Source organism: Cololabis saira, chromosome 8 (genome assembly GCF_033807715.1).
Source record: "Cololabis saira isolate AMF1-May2022 chromosome 8, fColSai1.1, whole genome shotgun sequence".
Taxonomy (NCBI): Eukaryota; Metazoa; Chordata; class Actinopteri; order Beloniformes; family Belonidae; genus Cololabis; species Cololabis saira.
The window spans coordinates 25,975,169-25,999,756 of NC_084594.1; the positions used below are offsets into that span (position 1 = coordinate 25,975,169).

At 38.3% G+C, this 24,588-nt stretch overlaps 2 protein-coding genes across 2 annotated transcripts in view; both read right to left on the reverse strand.

Annotated features, from left to right (window-relative positions):
* The window catches only part of iars1 (isoleucyl-tRNA synthetase 1), a 66,038-nt gene extending 42,801 nt beyond the window's left edge, over positions 1-23,237 (reverse strand). The window contains exons 1-12 of the mRNA XM_061727431.1: positions 23,134-23,237; positions 22,468-22,591; positions 21,958-22,114; positions 21,715-21,834; positions 21,535-21,617; positions 19,630-19,747; positions 19,339-19,486; positions 12,993-13,080; positions 8,450-8,510; positions 8,128-8,223; positions 5,934-6,056; positions 1,397-1,488 (exon numbers count right to left, since the gene is read on the reverse strand). Of these exons, the coding sequence (XP_061583415.1) occupies positions 1,397-1,488; positions 5,934-6,056; positions 8,128-8,223; positions 8,450-8,510; positions 12,993-13,080; positions 19,339-19,486; positions 19,630-19,747; positions 21,535-21,617; positions 21,715-21,834; positions 21,958-22,114; positions 22,468-22,586 (1,205 nt within the window). The 5' untranslated portion in view covers positions 22,587-22,591; positions 23,134-23,237. The remainder of the gene's footprint in view (positions 1-1,396; positions 1,489-5,933; positions 6,057-8,127; positions 8,224-8,449; positions 8,511-12,992; positions 13,081-19,338; positions 19,487-19,629; positions 19,748-21,534; positions 21,618-21,714; positions 21,835-21,957; positions 22,115-22,467; positions 22,592-23,133) is intronic.
* Positions 2,990-5,043, reverse strand: LOC133448671 (vimentin-like). Its single transcript, XM_061727429.1, has one exon. The coding sequence runs from the start codon at positions 4,996-4,998 to the stop codon at positions 3,868-3,870; it is 1,131 nt and encodes a 376-aa protein (XP_061583413.1). The 5' UTR covers positions 4,999-5,043; the 3' UTR covers positions 2,990-3,867.
* Positions 23,238-24,588: the final 1,351 nt, after the last annotated feature.

A 24,588-nucleotide genomic window follows, 5' to 3' on the forward strand; every position in this document is an offset into this window, starting at 1 on the left:
TCATAAGAACTCTATTATGAAGCAAATTATTTCTTTATTTATTCTGTCATTTGTGTTGAAAACCAGGCAAAGAAATATGCGAGTAATACTTTTCAAGATAAAGAGGTGTGCATTTTAAACAAGTCAGCCAGCACAGATAATAGGAAAAGATTTTTCCTTACAAGATTACTGTGGCCAAAAAGATTTAAGATTACCGTACATTCACTCATCTCACATCTTCCGATGAGCATGAGAGGAGTTTCCAGACTAACTATTACAGCACTGTCCTGTTTTTCCAAACTTATTTTGAAAACGTTCTAACTGTAAAAAATGTAACGTATTGTAAAATGATGTATGTAGGACTGGCTTTCCTATTAAATTCATTTTATTGCCAATAATATGTTTGGTTTCCAATTATTATGTAAATGAAAAAAAAAATAATAATAAAATGAGTGACAGATTTATAGGACTCAGACTCGAGCCCTAATTTTCAGGAGTGATTTCAGGAGGAATTTTCAAGTGATTTCACTTAATATTTAGTGACTCGACTACAACACAAGTGGCTGAACATGAAGTTAAATATTTGAATCTTAAGTGCTGCCGTTATTATATTCACCAACATTACATGTTGTGCATCCAGTTCCATGTAAGTTTTACCCTTTCCATCCATCTATCTATCCATCCATCCATTCTCTAAACTTGGCAAATCCTTCAGGTAGTGCCCTCATGTTCAGCAAAAATCAAGAGCAAAATAAACAAATATATACAATAAAAGTATAACTATAAATGCAAGAAAAACAAACACAACAAAAACATTAAACATCAGCAGCACAGAATGGTTGGAGCAGAGTAATTTGCAATCACAGTTTCAAATTGACCTTTTAGGTACAAGTGTGTTACGTCTGGAGTGTGTGAGTTGCAAAGTGTACCGAGTGTGTCCGGCACTGAGGGTAAAAGCCGCCTGGCGCTTACAAGTGGGACTTGGCCATGATTTGGCCCGTCACTCTTAAGTAATGATTTTGTGACCAGTTTAATAATGAAGTGACATAATTTGGCAAATTGCTATTTTGAATTTGAAAATGTTGTCTCACTCTTCGTGGCACCTATCCAACCTTTTCACACAACATTCAATCATGAACAGCATTAAGTCTTAAGGAGGAATGATGAACTGAACCTCAAGGTTAAAAAGGAAAGGCAAAAATTTGAAAAAAAACTCACATTGGTTTAATGAATTAACTACACAGAGACCACAAGACCTCAAAATGGGCATGAATGACTGTAAAAACACAGATCTTTCTGTATTCTAAAACATTTGTTTTAAATGTGACTTAAATTCAAAAGCAGAGCATTTAAGTGAGAGAATTCACATGGTGCAGAGGCAGCAGAAGGTTTGCGGGAAATACTGTACATCTCTCACCTCCAGCAGAAAGGGTAACTATGTTTGAAAGAGCTAGCGTTGACCAGGCGACCCTTTTCCTTCAGCCACTTGATTATATTCTTGTCAGCATCCTGAAACAGAAAAGAATGATATATTTTAAAACTAAGTTCCATTCTCTTCAATGTGAAAGGATCCATCTGGTTCACTCCAAGAGGAGGGGAGCAGCATAGCAACTGTATTTCTGGCTGACTCATGGCACAGCTTGCTGACGGATCACGGAGTACACCTGCATATCAATAGACCCCAAATATCAGCAACACGTTTTAATTTTACTTTCTAATTAATTATAACTCAATGGGATTATGTTACACAAACATGGAAGTCTTTTTAATGCTGATACCTAGGCTTTGGGTGTCGGCCGACGCCAAGTACTGTTCCGATACCAGTGTTGTTTTTTGTACTACACTAAACATTTGCTTAATTACTATCAGATAAAGAACAATGATTAAATATAGATTTGTTTTAGAGTCGTATTAAAGACCTGGGAACTAAGCTGGCTCGAGATGTTCAATTACACAGTAGCATTCAACATCTTTAATGGTCAATAGAAGCCAGTGATCCAAGACAATCGGTTTTATGGTTTTTTTCATGATTGTTCTTGTTTTACTCTGGAAACCACAGCTTCCATGAGGAGCATGTCACAGTATTCGTGGTAGGATTTCCCATCCTAAAAATAACGATACATGGTACCAGATGGTGCATAGACGGAAATACTTAGATACCAATACCCTTATTTTTGTCAGAATCTCCGATACTGGTATCGTCATCGGAACAACTTTACTCTTGAGGATGATTTTTTTTTCCCCCTTTTATTGCTCATAGTATTTTGAATCTTAAACTATTTTAAGTTATACTGACATAAGGAGTCAGACCACAAGATCTCAAGAGATATTAAACACGTCACTGCACTTTTACGCAACATCAAACTGTAGTGACTTTAGTACAGAAGGGACATCTTTACTCAACTATAATGATGGATGCTGTTAATTTTAACACCAAATTACTAAGTTTCTCTCATTTTATACATCTAATACAAATAAACTAATATCAAAGTTCTTCCAAGGACAGGTAGGCCTTGAAGACATACATTTTTTTATTCTTGGATTAAAAAAATAAATAGGTATTGGTAAGTGTGTGACTAAAGTACATGTGTGTATTTTATGTATTTATTGCCAAGAATATTCTATGGCCTGGACCAGTCTTATAAAACATGAAGATATATCTGCATTAGTGAGATTTATGGGATATTTGCCTGAAACCCTGTCAGAGGATGAAACTATTCACCCTCTGGTTAACTAAACTGAAATGAAATTGTGAAACATCTATATACACAGTCTTAACTAAGATTTATATTCTAAAAAATTTATTAAACTGAATTAAAATTAAAAAAAAAACCTTAAGACCTTAGTAAAAGTTACTTTTTAGCGTAAGCTAAGTGAAGGAAGATATTAAGAGGCAAACAGAAAGCACATGGGGATGAGAGTCCCTAGTGCCATACACAAAAATAGAAAGTAGGACAGTATGAAAATAAAAAAGACAACAGGTCATGAGAAATAAAGAAAAATCATCACATTGTTTGCATGCACTCGCTTCAATCTTTATTAAGTAATAGTTGGTCAACATTAGTGATGGACAAAAAGGTGTATCCTGTCATAACATTGGGTATAAACTGAGGTTATACATGTATGTACTGGTTATACATTCGGCTGCATTTGCATTGATCCAAAACAAGAAAGGCAGTGGAATTTCAGGAGGTGAGAAACCACAGCACGGAGAAGTGGCAGTGGTATGACAATGGAGCTGACTTGGCAGGAAAACAGAAAAAGTAAATTTAGCAGGTGTTCGCAGGACTGAAGAAATTTGAAGGAGGAGAAATGAGGCCTGCCCAACACAGACATGAGAGGAACACTTGAGATATGGAAAGACCATAAAAAGGAGTGTGGGCTTCTTAGAAAGCAGAGTAATGTTAACTAAGTGATAAATGTTCAGTAAGGGCTACTGTAAGGGACTGGAAAGCAAGAAAATTCATGGTGAAGTCGATGATAAATCTAAGAGAAATGAGAGCTGGGTTTTATAAACCCAATAAATCTTTGGTACCAGGAACAGTTTCTTTTTTTTTAAGCAGAAAAAAAAAGCAAAAGCTCTACGGAGGAAAGAAAGCTACCCAGAAATATTTGGTCAGTCAGGTAAAATCATTTGAAGTCGCATGGTTAAATCCAACACCACACACCAATCATGATAACTAGCATCTCCTCAGAACGAGTGTGTACTCCATGTTTTGCCTCATGCATCAAATGTCCAACAATAACCAGCCCCACGATTAAGGAGAAGACAGAGGAAAAAAAGAATTAGTCTTTGTGAAGCAGTTGAAGTGATCTCTCTGTGCCATGATGGACTGCAGATCTTCTGTGTGACTGTTCTGGACTTGCCACTGCTTTCATCTTGGATATTTAGGCTTCTTTGGTAATTCCAAGCCTTTGTTCCTCCCCTTCCAGCAGCTTCCTGTAGGTTGCGATCTCTGCATCCAGCTTGAGCTTAATATGCAGCAGTTCCTGATAATCTTGAAGATATTTGGTCATCTCCAGTTTGGTTTCACAGAGCTGGGCCTCCAACTGAGCAATGATACTCTCAAAACTCCCCACCTTATCCATGTGGGATATCTCCATTTCCACCAACTGTTGCTCCAGGGCAGCATTGCGAGCCCTCAAGCCATCGATCTGGTTCTGTAGGTCTGTCACCTGGTTATGGATGGTGGTGATCTCGTCTTTCATGGTCTTCATCTTCTCTTCGTTTTTGCCTGCATGCTGCTTGAGGGTGTCGAACTTGCCCTTGTACCACTTCTCAGCTTCTTGGACGTTACGGGCGGCAACAGACTCCATCTCTGCACGCATGTTGCGCAGATAAGCAGCCAGATCAGGACGGTCACCGTCCATGTCAGCGGTAATCTTTGCGTCCTCAATCTGCTTCATGATGTCAGCCACCTCTTCATCATGCAGCTTCTTCAGAAACTCTATCTCAGCCACCAGTTGTTCAATCTGCTTCTCGAGCTCAGCCTTTTGCAGTGTGGCATTGTCAACATCCTGGCGAAACTCCCTCAGAATCATTTCTGCTTCTTCTTTGAGCTCCAGCTCCTCCTCCATCTTTAGTCTCCACACTTCCACCTCCTCTTCGATGTAGCCCCGTTCGATATCAGCTGCTCCCTTCTCATTAGTCAGGCTCTCAATCAGCTCCCGCACCTCTTTGAACTTGAGCTCATATTCATCTGCGATACCTGTGGGGCTTCCCTTGTAGCGGTTCTGCAATGCAGCCAGCTCAGCCTGAAGAGTTGCATTTTTCTGTTCCAGTGCCTGGACCTTGGAAATGTATCCTGCAAACTTGACATTGAGTTCTTGCATTGTCTCTTTCTCGTTGGCATGGTGCTGGTGTATCTCTGTGCCCACCTCGATGGCTTTTCCATTATACCCTGAGCGTCCACGGCTGTCATACGAGGATCCACGGAGCCGGGAAGGCGAAGGGCTCTGAACCCGTACTCTGGAGCTGCTAACTTGCAAGCTCTTCTGGTTGTAAGATGCAGCTCTCATCCTGTGTAAAGGTCTGGGCTTGATTTCTCGCACTGCAAATGTTGAGACTGACTGACGCTCTCTCAGATCCCTTCAGTGGTTTTATGCAGCTGCAAGGAATGTCTCGGACAGCTTTGAAACACGCGATACGTTTTAACACATTTCAAAAGTGGAGTATGACAGACTTTTAGGGAACTGTGGCTGCATGCTCTTTATTAGCTGACGCTGTAATGTTAGTGGCCTAGCAGGTCGAGTCCACTCCCTGGCCTTTGCACCAGGATGTGAAATAGTGATCACATCATGTATGAGTTCCACGTTTCTTTTTCTTAACTCACTATCTGCTCATGATTGCTAATGAAGTTGGGTGTGACAGAGGGCAGACGGGTATCCAGTGGACTATTAAAAAACAATGACAAAATGCACAGAACAGCAGGTTTTCCAGCATGACTCCGTCAAACATCTCAGGCGTACATTCATTCAATTCTTAATTACCAAGTTTTACAGCTAAGACTGTTTTTTGCACTTAAACTTGGCATACTGATTTGGCATACTGATTTGGCACAGGTTGCCAAAACGTCGGCTGCCCTTCCCCGATGCAACCGTCCCCATTTATCCAGATCCCTTAGTGGCTGGATTTTTGCAATTTGGCATTAAGCGTACTGCTCAAAGATACTTCAGCTTCTGATTGAAGGGCAAACCTATCCACTCACTACATTTCCAGTTAAAGAGAGGATGGAGACTAGTCAGGGAGCAAGTATCCACAACATAACTGGAGTGCCAAAATAATTCTGCTTTGGAGCATTTAGAGATTGCACTTTTCCTTTTTTTATAGTTAAGTGCTGAACAAATGCTACTTTAATTATCCCGAGGAGAATGCCAGTGACTCTCAGCAAGACTAAAATAGTTGAAAAGTCTGCAAATTTAATCGGCATGTAAATGTATGATGTGTCACTCACTTTGACATACTGTCCAGCAAAGTCAGCGACCTCTGAAGTGAAGCAGCCTGAGGCATCCACAGGGCAGATAGGAGCCTGGTCCCTCTGAATGATGTTGTATTCAGTGCACACTCTGTAATCATCCTGCAGACAGAATAATGCAGTTTAGAGATAAACCTGGTCTTCCTATTATCCTTTGCATTTATTTCCAAACAAAACAATCTTGCATTGTTGACCAGTATCTTAAAAATGTATTTGAAGTTTATTATTTATTATCACAATTGCTTGATGCCAGTGAAGTGACACATTTCATTTCAAGCTTCAGTGTTAAAATTACATACAATTGTACAGTGTAATGAACCTCTTTGGGAGTCAGTTTCACCAGTTTAAAGATTTGTTACGGTTGCATATTAAATTCCTTCTTGAGCTGGATACTTTTTGCAGCGTTGAAACAAGCACCACTGGTATGTGGCAGCTATGCATGAAAAATACGACTACCATCTCGCTCTAAATGCAATTTGAATTCAAACACCCTGTCAGAATCTAAGACGAATGACTCCCAGGGTCATTTCACGTGTAGCCACAATGAAATAACATTTGAAAAATGTAGTTTGGCAGGACTTTTCCTCTTACTGTATATCTTCAGAGCAAACGCATTCGTGTCACAGCTTTTTGTCTGAAACCAATCAATGTAACTCTGAACTAGGGGTGGGCAAAAATATCGATATGGCAATATATCGCGATACTTTTCCAGCTGATTCAATATCGATAATCAAAATTTTAATATTGATTTTTTTTTTTTTTTTATATTTTTTATCCCCAATTTTTTCCCATTATATCACCCAGTGCTCCTACCTGAGTGACAGTCCTGGGCATTTCCACTCTCTACCAACCCTGCACTGAGCTCAGGTTTTATTTCATTTTATAATTTATTTTTTATATAACACAATTGCATGTCCTTAAAAAATGAAAAATAATGGACAGAGGTTTATTTATTTATGGATTTATATCTATACTGACTGATCACTGTGCCCGTCCTTGGTTTTAGTACCATCTTTCTTGTGTTTATTATCATTTGCCACATAATTAAAGCAACCTCATACTAAATTTAATGTTAATTTCATATGATGTAAATAATATGAAAAACATATACAAATAAGTTGTAACTTTAGCTTGTATAGTTATAATAAAACATTGTTTTGACTCAGTTTGTCCCATGAATTGTCACTATAATCTGATGAACGTGCAACTCAGATTTTAAGATCCATCACTATCATCTGATGTACATATATACAACTTGGATTTTAAGATGTGTAATGCATTTTTAAATTTTTCGGTGAACTATGTAGAATATAATAATCGGGATATCGCATAATCGGGATATCGCAATGTGTATCGTATCGTGGCTCAAGTATCGTGATGCGTATCGTATCGTGAGGTCCTTCTCAATACCCACCCCTACTCTGAACACTAAATTTAAGATCTGTATCCAGATTTAGAAAACAAAATTCTTGAAAGCAAATTTAGGTAACATGCTGTCTTGTAGGATTTGTCTTTCAGCCCCACAGTTCCAGAACTGCAGTGAAAAAAGGAGAAGACAGCAAAGGTAGAGCTGGCTAGAGGTAAAGCGGCATCCATCTACACTCGACCAGGGGCAACTAGCCCGTTAGCAACGACCCAGTACACCTGATAGAATCACTGCACTGCCTCAATACATTTAGACAGTAGAATCTGATATAAATGTTTGCTTGAGAAGTTTAAAATATATTAAATGGTCAACACATTTATACACAAGCCGAAATTTAAGATGGCATCATGTCTGAACGTTTTGCAAGACAAAACAAATTAAACAGGACAGTTCTCACAACATAAAGGCCCTGTTATTGGTCTTGAGTTTTGGCTGAGCAAACAATACATTTGTCATTGCTACAGTATTGTGAACAATAAAAGAAGCAGTAGTGTAAATTAATAACTTTCTTGCTATTAGTTTGCTGAATGTCTAAATTTCACATTATAACTAAGAAAATGTCAAAACAGTTCTATCAGCATGAAATACAGGCTTTAAACAAAAAAAAATTAAACTTAACTCAAGCAGGTTTATTTATCTGCAAAAACAGTCAACAAAGCCAGGAGAACAAAATAGCAAGACAGAGGTCGTTGGACTGTACAAAGCAGCAAAGAGTGGACAAAAGAAGAATTTAAGCGTGATACTCACAGCTCCAAAGTAAGGTGCCTGGTGGACCACTCCTGTGCCTTCTTCCTCCTTGACGTAGTTATCCATCACCACTTGAAAGGCTCCTTTCTCCCCACACTTAAATCAAATGAGAAGAATAAGATGAAGTGGGGTCGGGGTTGAAGCGGCACAAGAATACAGTCGCACACGATAACAGGGGCTTTAAGAGACCGTTTTAAGTATAAAGCTGACTCAATCCTGAAAAGCAAGGTAAATAGTTGAAGTGAAAGCTAGATCTGCTTTCATTCAGTGAAAACAATATATAAAACTGTGAAAGAAGGAGCAATAAAAACAGCCTACCAACCTCAGCAAAGTACTGGAAAAGAGGCTTGTATTTTTTCCCTTTTAGGTTTTTACCAGGAAATCTGAAAACACACAGAACACATATGAATAGCGTCTCCACATTCAGAGGAACTGTACCACCAATAGGGCTTTTCCACCAAAGTAGTTCCAAAGTGGTTCCTTTTATTTTATCAATTTTTTTTTTTTTTTACCATTGTACGCAAAAAAAATTACCGTCTCAGAGCAAGGAAAACTGGTGCTTTGTTGGCACCAAAACTTTGCTGGGCTAGATGCAAGAGAAGGGATAACCTTACAAACCAAAACCATGTGAACACCACTGTTAAAATTACATATGTTTGAAGCTAGTAAGGAACACAATAAAGAAGAGGAATTTAAAAAGAATGGAAGAATGATGATTGATCACATGATTTATCACAAAACCAAGAACACAGAAGAACTGACTGTGGACTTCAGGAAATGCACCACATTGACCACATTCCCATCATGATTGATGAAGACTGCATGGAAATTGTCAATAGTAGTTTTAAATAGTTTTACATTCCTGTTCAACATGTGCCACAGCTGCTGTGAAACGAGGCACAGCAGCGTCTCTACTTCCTGCGATTCTTAAAAAAGCTCAACATCTGTCACAGTCTGCTGGTCTCCTTCTACCATCCAGTAATAGAGAGCACACTCGCATATCGCCTCACAGCGTGGCATGCAGGGTGTACATAGCAGACAAAAGGGCTCTACAAGGGGTTATAAAAGCTGTCAAAAAAAAAAATCATGGAGTCTTCTCTTCCTTCACTTTAGGACATTACCAACACTTCATAACCATAGCAGAGTAAAAAAATAATAAAAAATACACCACTGACACCTCTCACCCTGGTCATGAACTCTTCCAACTTCTACCCTCAAGAAAACGCTACAGGTCAATCGAAAAACTACTGAACAATTTTCTTTTCAAAAGCCATTCAGCCTCTCATTTCATGATTATCCATATTCATAAATTAGGTTTAGCCCTGGTTCTAGTGAGGTTTTTTATTATTATTTCTTACGTCTAAATGTGATTTATGTGTAAATGTTTAATCTGACGTGGATGTATACAGTGATAATAAAAGGCATAATCTAATCTAATCAAATCAAAGGATCTACTGACCATGAAAGTGCCTGAATGCGACCAACAAAGGAGTTTGTTGGGCCAGTGCGACATAACACAATAATGTACATAACACAAGAACATAAAAAGCCTATTACTTTAATTTAATTAATATTCTGTTAATTGCAAAGTTGGAGAGAGTGCATTATGTCTTCTTTATTAAAGTAAAATAATTCTTTTTTGAATATATTTTTATCCCTGATTTTTTTCCCATTATATCACCCAGTGCTCCTACCTAAGTGACAGTCCTGGGCATTGCTCCCTCTACCAACCCCGGGAGGGTCCTGCACTGAGCTCAAGTCTCCTCCTTAACCAGAGGAGTGAGCAGGCCCCCATTTTTCACCAGACAGGATGGGGCTTCTCTGGACGTAGCACGTGGAAGGATCACGTTATTCCGGCCAGATCCTCCCCACCCCATCTGGCGCCCCGGCTGGCCAGAGGGGGCAGTATAGCCCAGGACTAGGGTTGTCACGATACCAAATTTCTGTTTCGATACCGATACCAATATCTATTTCGATACTTTTTGTAAAAAGGTGGAACACTCTCAAATGTCAATATTTTCCTTTATTTTAAAGCAGACTTTGTGAACAATAACAACAATGAATAAAATAAATAATTGGCATGGTATATTAAAAATTTCAAACCTTTAGAACAGTGAGAACAAGTTAAATAAAGCAATGCCATTCAAATTAAAGTCACCATGTTAAATAAAATACTGTAGCAGCAAAAACTCCTCCTAGGGTGGCTGGCGGGCTATCACTGTTTTTCATTTTTCAGGTTCCTAGCCAAGAAAACAAGAATGTCTACATTTTCCTCGGTCAGTCTAGAACGCCTTGGACTGCAGATATTCCCAGATGTGCTGAAGACACGTTCAGATGCACAGCTTGATGCTGGAATACACAGATACTGCCAGGAGCACTAGACTTCTGTAATTGGGGGAGGGAGGGGGCACAGTATTTTAATTAACATGGTCATTTTAATTTGAATGCCATTCCTTTATTTTACTTGTTCTCATTGTTCAAAAGGTTTGTGTTTTGAAACTATAGGCCACATGAAACATTAAATGGGCATAACTAGAAAAATAAATTGAGGCTCATTCTATCATCTACAGGACTGTCTCAGAAAATTTGAATATTGTGATAAAGTTCTTTATTTTCTGTAATGCAATTACAAAAACAAAAATGTCATACATTCTGGATTCATTACAAATCAACTGAAATATTGCAAGCCTTTTATTATTTTGATATTGCTGATCATGGCTTACAGCTTAAGAAAACTCAAATATATTCTGGGAATCTAATCTTAAACTGTAAACTATAATCAGCAATATTAAAATAATAAAAGGCTTGAAATATTTCAGTTGATTTGTAATGAATCCAGAATGTATGACATTTTAGTTTTTTTTTTAAATTGCATTACAGAAAATAAGGAACTTTATCACAATATTCTAATTTTCTGAGATATTGTAGGCTAATGGAATGTTTTACCAAAGTGTGTTTCAATATAATAATAATTAATTGCCTTAATGGTTTATAATATATATTAAACATTAAATAATATTAAAATATACAAAAATATATTTAAGTTATATTCTAGTCTGTGGAATGTATTTAAATATTTTAATAATTTGTTTTTTTTTTATATTTTAAAAATTGCATTTATTAACCATGGACATGTTTTAACTGTGTATGTAGGCTGCTGTAGGTTTACTACGGGCTGGGAGAGGCTCTGTACTTTTTTCATGACATGACAGTGCAGTGAACTGGTGAACAAAGTTATTAGCTGTCGTTCTTGACTGAAGTCTTGGAACAAGTCCGCGTGGTTGTCCTTTAAACGTTTGGACAAGTTTGAAGTGTTGCCTCCTTTTGCGAGACTCACTTTGTAGCAGCGCTCGCACTGCGGTGCATCTGGTTCAGTGGCTCGCCCATATCGCTCGGTTTGAACCCGAAATATTTCCACACCGTACTTCGGGCCCCCATTTTGTCCACAAGTACGGGCTTTTCTGCAGCTGCCATCTCTATTTATTTCAACTTTATTTCAAGCCGCTCTGTCTGTCTAACACGCGACTTCTCGTTTCTCTCTCCTCCTCCGCATGCGAGTGGGAGGGGGAGGCGGCTCTGCTTCTGCAACTACGTCACACTCGCTGAGCTCGCCGTGCTTAAAGAGACAGGCTCCAATTTACCAATTCGTTTGCATAGAAAAAATATATAAAAGTACCGTTTGTTTTTAAATGCTGGTATAGTACCGTTTTCAAAACTCTAGTACCGCGGTACTATACTGGTACCGGTATACCGTGCAACCCTACCCAGGACTGCTGTGAGGGTAGCTCAAATTAGCTACCTCCTAAGGGAACATGGGGAGAACATGCAAACTCCACACAGAAAGGCCCTTTCACCAACCCCACCCAGGGTGTGGGCGCTGAGGTCATGGGGGAACTAACCCCCACTTCAGCCACCACAGCGTCCCCAGCGGGAATCGAACCCAGGACTTTCTTGCTGTGAGACGGCTGCATTACCAGCTGCGACACCGTGCCCCGTAAGTAATATAATTCTGAGCACAACATATTATCCTATACATTCTTGACATCGGACAGCAATTTATCAACAGTGTTACAGCCATTTACTTGTCATTTTGTTGCAATGCACCTTTGGTTTTGTGGGCGTGTCTTCCAATTATGGGTTGTATTGATATTAGGGCGTTAATTAGGCCAGATGTGCATGCTTGGAGGCAAAGAGCTTTTCAGCCTCAGTATAAAGGCATTTAGTTTGTAGCAGTACGTGATCATAGGCCACATAGTTGGTACTTACTGGTAACTTTACTGAATAGATCCGTTTTAATTCTGTAGAACAGGACATGGTTCTTTTTTACTTTTTCAATATATTGTTCAGCACAGACATTATCTCCACAACTGTACAAAAGAAGGCTGCAGAACACTGTCATTCATTTTTCATGTTTGTATTTTTTATATGTGTATATGTTCTGCAACTCAAACACATCCATGTTGCAAAACCAGACCCTTTTTTGGACAATTTATAAAAAGTACCAGTTATAGCACTTTCAGCTATATCTTCATTTTATGCAAATGATGTCTAATGGTTGTTGTGTGTTAAAAGTTACTAGATTGTCAATGAAGGTTTGCTCTGATTTGGAACTAATTGAAAAATATGTCATTTTAATTTGCCTTCCCCAGATAGGTTTATGATTTTGTTAAGCAATAATAGTCAAAGCTTGGATTTTAAAAGGACAAACTTACAATGGAACAATGAAACAAGTATTCAAAGGTCTCTGCAAACAAAAGACACTCGCAGTCCAAGTGGGAACATAAAGCATTAAACAAACCAATTATCCAAAATGTAATGCACCATGATGCCAACATTACACTCACTGCGGTTGTTTTTGTACTCACTTATCCAGGAGAGTGTATTCAGTCTCCGACTTAAAAAGAGCTCCCAGCCTGGCCTCCATCATAATGTAGGTCTTGTCACTGGTGTTATCTGGGAGAGTGGGTGGGGGGAAGAAACTTTTTACTTAAGGCAATTAACCTAAGACTTGTTATATTTAATCCTGTAATGCTTCAAAAAGGAGGTGTGAGTTAAGCAAGGACACATTTCAAATGTAAAAGCTGATATTGAAAATTCACCATCAGGAATTTGGAGGATTAAAACATCAATTGCCCAAAACAGCTTTTGGCAGAGCAGAAGCTACACAAAATCAATTGCATTGATGGCGACATATTATAAACAACAATCTCAACAAATTCTAAACCACTGTGATATTTTGAAAAACATAAATAAATAATCACTTTCAAATCAATTAAATAATCTGAGGTACTCAAGTTAAATTTCAATTGACCTTATACTTTTGGGTGTGGGGAACAAAATTCAAATAATCGATAAAAAGAATAATGGAATATTGAATAAATAAAGAGCTAAATGATGAAACAGAGCCCTGGTTGCTAGGCAACAACAAAATAAAGGAAGCTGCGAGACTGTTAAAAGCAGCCTTGCACTACTTGAGTAATCTGTATAAACACTGCACAGAGTCGGTGATTCAGCGTGCAACAGCCGAAGACGAGTCCTATACAGGCTTTTGAACGTGAGCTAAAACAAACAAGATGGATTAGACAACATCCACGGCAGGAAACATGCAGAGATGGCTTCACTGCCGCAGCTAAATGCAGACTGTAGATTTATGTGAGATTAAGTCAAAATAATAGACTATCCATACTTCAGTAGTTTTCAAGTGTTTGTGCCGATATATTGTTTGATTTTTACCAAACATGTTGCAGTATATTATGGTCAAACATCACCACTTTGGACTTGTCCATCAAAAGGACATTTTTGAAAAACTCTTGAGATACTATGGTGCCATGGTCTTTCTTTAGTGAAAGAAGACTCTCTCCTGTTAGCCCTTCCACTCAACCATCAGCATGAGACCTGTAAAGTCTGAGATGTTGCTATCAAGAGTATTCGTGTGAGGATTGCTCGGTCTAACGGCCACTTCTGGGAAGATCGGCAACTGTCTTGAATAAGTGTTCAGTGTTGTACTTTACTAAAAATGCATGATTGATGATCTGTCGCTGTTGAGCGATAGATGTGATTGGTTTCCCTTGTAAAGCTACTACAAAGCTGCCGTCTTCACATCTCAGCCTGGCAGTAAATCATACATTATGACTGTAATGTTTAAAGATAGATCTAGAAGCGTCGGCCAGATAAAAGCGTTATACTGAGCCATCATGCTTAAGCGACCGCGCATCTGGGTGCGACTGTGGAAGACGAAACCTGCAGCGCCAACATGCACAAATTAAGAAGAATAAGTTTAGTAACTTAACTATTGAAATTAATCAAGCTTGAGTAACATCATCTCTAAAATTACAACAGCTAGTCAATAAATTGGTTAGCTAATCTACAGAAAATCGTTCGCCAACTATGTTGAGAAACTCTGCCAATAACCAACCTCATTATCCATTAAACTTTTGTGTTTTCTTTATTATAAATTAGCATTTTGACCGGATGTGATGGTTGGAGGAAAAAGAAAACGAAAACCTCACTTCTCTATGCCGTGAAATTTCCTTCACGGCAAAGTTTTCAACTTTGTAACAAAGACCTAGTATGCTATCCATCCTGGCTGATGTGCAAGGACTTCTTACTACCAGTAAGCATTTGGCTTTTGTTTCCAATATGTCTCCAAAGAAATCTAATTTTCGATCATGGGAGAAAGTAGCTGACTGTGGTTCAGTGGAGGTAGTTTGTTTTTCTGTGCCAGCAACTCCGTGTCGTGAAAATATGCTTGTTTTTCACGACAATACACTGAGGACAGTTTTATAAAAGCGGTCCTGTACGCCACTAGACTTTCTTAGAGATTTAAGCTGTTCCAGCACTAGAATTTTATGAGTTTGAATTACAAGTGCTAAATTGTCGTGTATTTTAAAACAAACATTTTGCGTTCAGCAATCGTAGTTAGAGAGTCTCACTTTCTGTGTCATGGCAGCAAACAAAAAAAAAAAAATAATTATCTGTCTACATCTACACCTATTCAAGGGACATGTGACCGAAAGACGGCATAATGCTTAAAGTTACACATCAGCATTTGCCAAACAGATACGACCAGCAGTAATTTACTGTTCAGGATTCGAGGTATTGAGATCATCTAAAGGAAACGTTGAACGCACAGCACTGATAGGTTGAAAACTCATTCTTTTGCAGTCATGAGCCATTAGCTCTGCCGATCAACAAACATCCAAAAATTCAACCTATAAAAAAATACTTTCACCAAATTTGCTCTTGGTCAGGAATGATGAAAAGCTCAGGAGTAATGCCAGGTACCAAGCAACTCCAGACTTACCACAGACTGAAACTGGATGTCTGAAAATGAGGATAATATGGCCACTTCAAGCTAAAATATTATTATCATTATATAAAGTAAACATTATGACATTTAGTTTTAGACATATTGGAATTTTTTTACCATTTTTAAGCAAAAAAAGTAATATTAAATGTTCAGGACTAAACATTAGCCAACAAAACTCTGAATACAAATAAAGAGGTTAACTTTGTAAACTGCTCACATTTCCCTCGTCTCATGATTGAAGAATTTGGATGCTGACTCATGCTAATTTTTTTTAATGGAGGTTGTGATTGCCCGGATCATTTTCAGACTGTCATCTTAATAGCCCCCACGGAAAGCCTAATGCCTTTCAAAATGGATTTCATTAAAGTATATAGCAACTCAGCTCTGACAATAATGTCTGTCAGTTACGAGGTCTTGATTGGGTAGGTGCGCCATGACGTAGCTACAAGCTTTCAACCAGAATCTGAACTGGAGAAATTAAGCAGTTTACACTTGTTGTACAGTAGCTGCCGGGCATTTCAAGGAATCGAATCCCGTGAAAAAATGGCTAAAGGGATGCTTTGGGAAAAGTAAAACATAGGGGACCTGAGAATGGTTGTGAGGCAACAGTTGTGAGGAGGCCAAAAAGCAAATGGCCTGAGACATGAGACACAGAAAGAGAGGAGGGGGCAGCATCAATAAAATATGTTTCTCCTCCTCGCTGGTGTGACAAATGACTGCTCATCACAGAGCCGCGGCTACTGACAGCCCCCGACTCAAGCAGCAACGAAGGCAGTGAGGGAAAGAGAAACAGAGACAAATAAGAACAATGAAGGACAAAAACAGGTGGACGTAAAGACAGAGTGGTGAGCAAATGAGGGAAAAATACTGGGATAAAGATGGAGTGAGCAAAGAAGGGAGTTAAAAAAGAGAGCGATAGAGAGACTGTGCCGATACAAAAAAAAAAAAAACACAAAAAAAAAAACACAAAAAAAAAAACGTTCATTGGTATTCCAAGGCGGTCTCCCATGCAGCAGAGCAGTCGTTGCAGTTCAGACGACAGACGGCGCTTCAACAGTGCCCTCTGCAGCATCAACTGGAGTATGATGTGCCACAAGGAATCTAGGTCATCCTTTTTAAAAATCCTCCAGTTTCCTTCAAAGGAAACCAAAAATTACAGGAGGGTAGTAGAAAACCATCACCGCCTCTGAGAAAGTCATCTATTTTGCATCTGAGCAAGAACATTGCTTGAATATACATATATGGGAAAATAAGATGCTTACGAGAGAAAATACGTAATTCAAAATATTTTGTAACATCAAAACTCTGGCAATGGTCAAATTTCATAATTTCAGCTACAAAATCACAAAATGCATAATTTACTGTGATAGTGGATGATTTTGAATTTATTTTTATTTAATAATTTATTTATGAAATTGTGCTAAATGTTTCATTGTACACACCCCCAAGCAGCCATCAAACAGCCCAAATATTTACTTCACAATAATTAAAAAGGCAGTACAGACAATGAACCAATCTGGTTCGACTAACTTACTAGGTTTATTCAGCAGTGGAAAATATGCATGTCTGTCCACTGCTGACTCCACTCAGGTGCACTGACGGCACCCAAACTGACAACCCACTTAAAATATATCGAGGACAACACAACACTGCTATTGTAGTTTGCTGATATTCTGAAGATCCAATCATCTTATGATACAATACCTCATTACATTATTTAATTCATGTACTATCAAAAGTTAACGTAATGCTGGTGACACTCTAGTCAGTCGGACAGAAAGATGCAGAACAACAGCGCCCTACTCATCCATGCCTTAACGCCATTGTTTACATCAGTTGGTTTTAGAGGGCGGAGTCAGCAACTCAACTTCATCATATTTTATGAGGGTCTGTGCTTTGCTTAACAACCGTACACAGCTTTGCACAAATATGGTAATGTGTCCTGGATGTAATGGCAATCAATCATCTTTGAAGCACATTTTACACCTCAGAGGCCACAGAAATGTGCATGTCTCTTATCTGCACTTCAGCCAAAAACTTTCTGTACTGATCCATCTCTGATGCATAATGTTGTCACAAATCATTTGCAGACCTACAACTGATTGTTCAACAACCCAACAGCCAGCTGTTCAAAATCATGTCATCATTATTTCTCATTCACCATTGCTTTATTATTCTGTGCTTTGTCTAAAGCAGCACAGGAGTTTGCCAATGTTTAGCACTATTGGTCCCCCTCTAATAGTGGAGGAGATTAAGTCGGTTTACAACTTTGTCTCATATTTGCTTTTGCTTGGTCTTTTGCTTATTTCACTCTCTCATTTTTTCTTTCATAATTACTTTCTCGATTGAGTTGCCTCTACTAAAGATGTCCACCATAGCTCTGTAAGTGAATTTAAATGCTGATGAAGCATGGCATCGCTGTAAAAAGATATTCAGCTGTCCCACTGAAAACAAAATATCAAAGTTACTTTAGCTGGTTTTTGCCAATAGGCAACACTGAGTAAATGCAAAGTAAATATTCTCTCAAATAAAACTGAAACGCATATTTTAACGTGATCAACAGGAATTTTGTCCATCTAGCTTATTTTTGCCAAATTTTACATATGCAACAAATTAGTTTATGTGCTAGCCGGTACAAAGAAAGATCATACAATGACATTGACTAGAGCAAATGCTTTTGAGGTTTTCAACTAAAGGAAGGAACTAAATATACATACAAATAATGTGTTTTCCTCAATCACAGAAAAAGGAAAATTGAAACTGAGGTTTGTTGTAGATTAAAAAGTTTCAGTCTCAGAGAGGGAGAAGAAATTATTTGTTCATTAGGGGTTGTTTTCACATATGCTGCTGCACACAAGATTAAATTATTATTAATATAATTTTCAGTTGTCAGTTTGGATTTTATTACCAAGTGTCATCTTAACTCCAGCCCAAATGTCATAATACAAGCCGGGTGACAACGGTCGGCTGTCATTAGTCAACATCAGTGTTGGCAGAACATCATGTTTTCATGAGAGCTGACCTGACCAGAGTGGAGTTTGTTTTTTGTTGTTTATATATATATATATATATATATATATATATTTTGTTTGTTTACAATTTACAAATGAAGCGCAACTGCAGCTGGAAGTCATTTGTCCACAGCTGTTACAATTGCTTTCTTTTGCCATGTTTCTTTATATTCTCTTTCACAACCCACAAAGCACCACCCAGCTGTCTATGGAAGCCTTTTAATCTCAAACACTTGGAGTGTGCACGTAGTTGGGTCGAATCAAGGTCGCAGAGCTTTCCCTCCACAAACGTGCCGTGCCAGAGTTTGCCGATAGCCGTAACGAGACCGACCTCATTAAAGAGCTCTCGGTAGAACCGTTTGGATGCTCACCGGAGTGCCGGTGCTGCATTTACACCGACCCAAGTAAACCACACTCATTCCCAGAGCTTCTCTGGGTCGACCTAAATAGTGTGAGTCTGAAAACACCTTTTTAAAAAGCCGTACCGAGTTCACTAAACCGTGGAACAAAAATGTTCCACTCTGGTTGCAATTTGTCAAGGTTTCACTCCTCTGATTATCTGTTCCAGTTTCTTCCATTTAAAAAAAGGCAAAGGCTGATAGTGATACTCAGGTCATAAAACTTTTCCTTAGGCATTAACATTTATGCAACAAAACTTCCAGTCCTGGTAAATACAATAATCCACAATCCAGGTTTGTGAGACAGAAATGTGAGCTGTTACTTTTCTGATCCAACACAGCGACAAAACGTGGTGTTTTGGATAACGATCTGAAAGCATTCTGATCATGAGAGCATAACGATATAATTGTATTTTGACAAAACATTTCAGATGAACAACCATTTATGTCACATTCAGGACTTAAATGGTTGCTCAGACTTTTCTTCCCTCACCTTTGACCGTGACATACAAAAACTCAGGGTTGACACAGAGGGCCAGGTTGCTCGGCAGTGTCCAGGGAGTAGTTGTCCAAGCAATCAAAGACACACCCTCATTCTCAACCAGAGGAAAGTTGACGATCACAGAAGGATCTTGAACATCCTGGAGATATTTGAAAAAAAAAAAAACTGTATGTCAACGCTTTTTCTGCACGGTATTGTTATTTTTATTTGGAAAGAAAATGGAATAATGCTTATGCTAAAATACACCAAGAAAGGTTTGAAAAGCTTGTGCTTTGCACCAACCTTGTAGTTCTGATGAGATTCAAAGTTGGAGAGGGGAGTATTGCAAGCAGTGGAGAAGGGCATGACTTTGACACCGCGGTACACCAGACCCTTGTCATACAACTGTTTGAACACCCACCTGAAATAAATGAAAAAAATGTATTTAAAATAAATAAACAAATCAGGACAGATAATGAAAGCAGTTCACTTCGGAGTTTGTGCTTTGATGTCAGTGGTGTGGAGTAAACCCTTTTCAGACACAGATCACATTCAATTGTCACCTCAATCATTAATGAGATAAAACAACTTCTTCCAGAGCAGTGCGTGAATTTAGATTTTACTAATTTCAACACTGACATCTTCACCAAGACATCCCAATTAAGTAAAAAACTAGATGGAGAGGTAGAGGAAGGCTACGGTGATCCTGAAGCCAAACAGTTTTACCCGTTAGCTTTAGAAATGCTCAATAACAGTGCTCTGGCAGCCAGTGCTTTGCAAACACATAGCATGATGAGGATCACCTCTTGCCCACCTATGATATGCAAGAAACTTCTTATGGGTTGTTTTTGTTCTTTGTTTCAAAGCTCATGATATTGTCAAGTTATAGGGAAATATTAAATGCTTAAATGCCTCATGCTGTGCAAAACAAGTAGGAAAGGGTTACAATTGTTTTGATAACACAGAAGAAAACCCTTTTTTTGTTATTTCACAGGTTGTGTAGAGCAGTTTTTTTGTTTTTTTTTTTAAAGATCCTATGTTTGGTGGTTGTTTTTCCATTTGGTATGTCAAAATGGTTCACATATCAGACTTGGTTGTGAACAGGCTTCTGATTTGTAGTGATCTGCATGGACAGTAAGACGAAGTGATGTCAAACGCAGTACGTCAGGTGTACAGATTGAGATATAAACAAATATCCACAAAAAAAAAAGCATGAAGCCGATTTCTTTTTGAAGTTTTTGCAGTGGAAGAAAAATAAATTCATAAACTACATATAATGAAAAGAAACCTGAGGAAAAAGAGAGCAAAATGTTTTACTGGCCATGTGGAGAGCGATGTCTGCAGCATCTGTACAGAGACTTGTGTGGATGAGGAATTGGAGCCAGGAGTGGAGGATCGTGACATGATCGGCTTCACTGGAGCAGATTTCACCAAAAAAGTCCCACCACCGCAGAGTTGCGACATTAATCACATAACAGTGGCGTCAAGGACAGATGCAACCTGACAGTTCAGACTGATGTTGCATTGGAAAACATGATATACATATTTGATTCAGTACCACATATGAAAGTGACCCAGGGCTGAAAAAAAATCGCAATTTGAGCTGTTCGGGCAGCAATGAAAATCGGATTTGGGGGGAAAAAAAAGAACAACAGATTTGGGATGCTTTTGCCTGCAGTGTAAACAAGTCCAATATCCATCATCTCTTGCTCCTATGAAGTCCCAATACCATGATAGTGATGGCCAAATGATCAAATTTACTTTTCAGAGTAGTTCACAAACCTTTAGGAGGCTTCAAGGTGGTTAGGTCCATCTTTTATAAAGTTAGTATATAATTTCACTCAGAGAGCATGCTAGCTGCTTGGTGGTGAGTATCATTAATTAAGTATTATTGAACTGAATTAATCCACTGAATGTAGCTTGTTGTTATTAGATTCAATACTCATATGATCGGTGTGTGTTCAACCCTTAGCTGCAAGACAAAGTCAGCTCAATCATATTTAAATTGAAGATGAGCAGAACAATAGTGTAAAAAATGCACTACTTTAAAAAAATATCTGCTTAGAATTACTTTTATCAATGATGGTAAATCAAAAAGCTCCAAAAATGTGAAATGGGATTTCATTCATTCAAGATCAAAGCATCATGCACATTAAAGCTAGACCTTTTATTTGATACAAAAAATTGAATATTTTACTACGTTCATACCAGACAGTCTCCATGAACCACGGGTAAAGAGTCTTGTAGTCCTTCTTGAAGTCGATCCACCTCCCCATTCGTGTCACTGAAGCCTAGGTACAAAAAAAATAAATATTTAACAAATCCCTTTAATGCAATGAATTACAATCTCAACTGCATGATGAAGAAATATTCTTGTTCAGTGCTCACCTCCCATTCATTGGAGTATCTCATGACGATGTTTCTGCATTGCTTGTTGTACTCAGCAATGCCCATCTTGGCCACATCTTCAGGCCCTTTGATCCCTAGGGTCTTATCAATCTCATACTCCTACAAATGCACACAAGGAATGAGATAAACACCAACGGAGCAGGCTCAATATCTTGATAGACCTTAAAGTTATATTAGATATAGAACATATTTGCAGAAAAAACAGCTGAGAAAGAATCTTACCACAGGAAGACCATGACAGTCCCAACCAAAGCGCCGGTCCACATGGAAGCCATTCTGGTGGGCAAAGCGAGTAACAACATCCTTGATGGTGCCAGCTAGGATGTGACCATAGTGGGGAAGACCCGTGGCAAAGGGAGGTCCATCATAGAAGGTGTACCTGGTTGTGAGATGGTGGTTTACTTGTGGACCAGCATCCAAACGCAGTGCGTATTTACTAAGTAAATAAGAAACTAACCTCTTTCAAAATATATGCAGGTTTGAATTTAACTGTGTCAGTTCACTGAACAGAATCATTTTTTAATCTGATCATGACCCAAATAATAAAGAATCCTACAGTCTTTGTCTTTGACAACCACACTCTGCAGTGTTTTATGGTGTCACATTAAATCAGTCACTGATGCATGCATACAAGGTAATGTGAACACTTCAGTATATGGACTCCAAGGCAAGGAATGAAACCACAGTCTTTACAATCGACTGACACTAAACATGAGGCACAATCATATTCACCTGGGTCTGTTCTTGGACTGTTTAAGGCATTCCTGGAAACAATCCCTTTCTTGCCAAAACTTCAAGATCTTCTCTTCCTCTGAAGGGAAATTGATGGACTCAGGGACAGGCTCTACCATGGTGTCTGGACACACACAAGCAAAAGAGTGACTCATTATTTGAACATAAGACAAGGACAAAAATCAGTGAAATTATTATTATTTTTAAACAACATATTGTTCATAATTCAATGCAAACACTGCAGCAGGCAATCTTTAAAGTGGTAAGCTTTCTAGATCAATATTTTCAGCATATTATTCCTAAGTGACTCTCAAAAGCTCATCTGTGATCCGTCAAAATCTGCCTTAGTTAAATGGATTGTTAAAAGAACAAGCAAAATATATCACAATTGTCTACATTCTGCGTGTGAGCACTGATATCTTGTCTATAGTACTCCCTTAAATCACAATAATATTCATAAATTACTTTCCTACAGCAAATGACTCCCTGATGTTAGCTAGCAAGCTAAGCTAGTAGGTATATTTCATTCATTAACTTGTGTTCAAACTGACCCAAAGTTTCCTAAATACCAATTTCAAAGGCTTACATATCCTAACAAACGAGCAGTATAGTCTGACTGAACTGAAACCTTTCCAATAAAGACTGGTCTTGACAGCAGATACTCACATGTTCTGCACCGGCTGCCAGGAGACCAGAATGATGCAAGCCGGAGTCAGCGCGTAAAGCCTTAATTATGGTTCTGCGTTAAATCGACGGCGTAGACTACGGCGTATGGTTACGCGGCGACGCGCACCGTACGGTGCGTGTCGCCGCGTAACCCTACGCCGTAGGCCCTGCGTTGGTGTAACGTGGAACCATAAATCAGCCTTAACCGGACGTGACGTACTGACGTACAGCGTTTTGTCGCTGAACAATCAAAACGTGAGTTGTTAAACTGACAAGTTTTATCAGTGTCCATATTCATCCCCAGTTTAATTTATCCTGGAAAAATGTTTTGTTGGTTACACTCAGTACTCGAGTTGTAAAAAAAAAAATCAGGGGGGATGGTGGATTTTATCATATGGGGACAGATAATTTGTGCTGATTACAAATAATATAATATATTACAAATAATAGCACTGACCAAAACACCTGCAGAAATACTGCAGGAATGACATAGCAGCAGTTAAATGCAGCCTTGTATAAGCTTTAAATATCCACTGGGCTTACATCAAATACATCAAAACACAACAATAAAAAACAGTTTTCTGAACTTATCAATATGACTCTGTCCTTCACAGGATACGTAAAATGGATCACTGCAAAAACTCAAAATCTTAACAAGAATATTTGTCTTATTTCTAGTTAAAATGTCTCATTTTAGTAAAAAAATCATTACACTTAAAACAAGACTCATCATTGGAAAAAACAACAATTTTCTCCTGTTTCAAGTAGATTTTCACTTAAAATAAGTAGAAAAATCTGCCAGTGGAACAACATTTTATTGCTTGTGATGAGAAGATAAATCTTGTCCCACTGGCAGATTTTCCTACTTATTTCAAGTGAAAATTTACTTGAAACAGGTGAAAATTGTCAAATAAGTTATTTTTCTGGTGTTATTTTTCTGGTGATGACTCTAAATGTTGAAATAGCAGTAAAACCACACTCATTGATGAAATGAAATAAGGGATGGAAAGGGGGGATGGAAGTTTTACAGGGGGGATGATTTGGACCGTTTTTATTTCAGGGGGGATGCCATCCCCCTCATCCCCCCTCAACTCCAGTACTGGTTACACTGAACAGGATAATAAACTGAATTCCCATATTTATTTGATACATTTGTTAATTATTTCAGTTAAATTTTACATACACAAATCTAACTGTTTTGGTAAGAAACCAAACTTTTTTTTTACTTTCTGCATATTAAACAATATATATATCCTCCCTCTTTGATGGTGAAAATACAAAAGCTGTTAACACATATGATCTATGTAAGCTTTACAATATTTTTAGACGAGGCAAGGCAAAGCAAGGCAAGTTTATTTGTGTAGCAGGTAATTCAAAGTGCTTTACATCAACATTAAACGCAACAACGCATTCCTCTGCTGAGGAATTTTATGTTTAAATTTATGTGTCGATTCC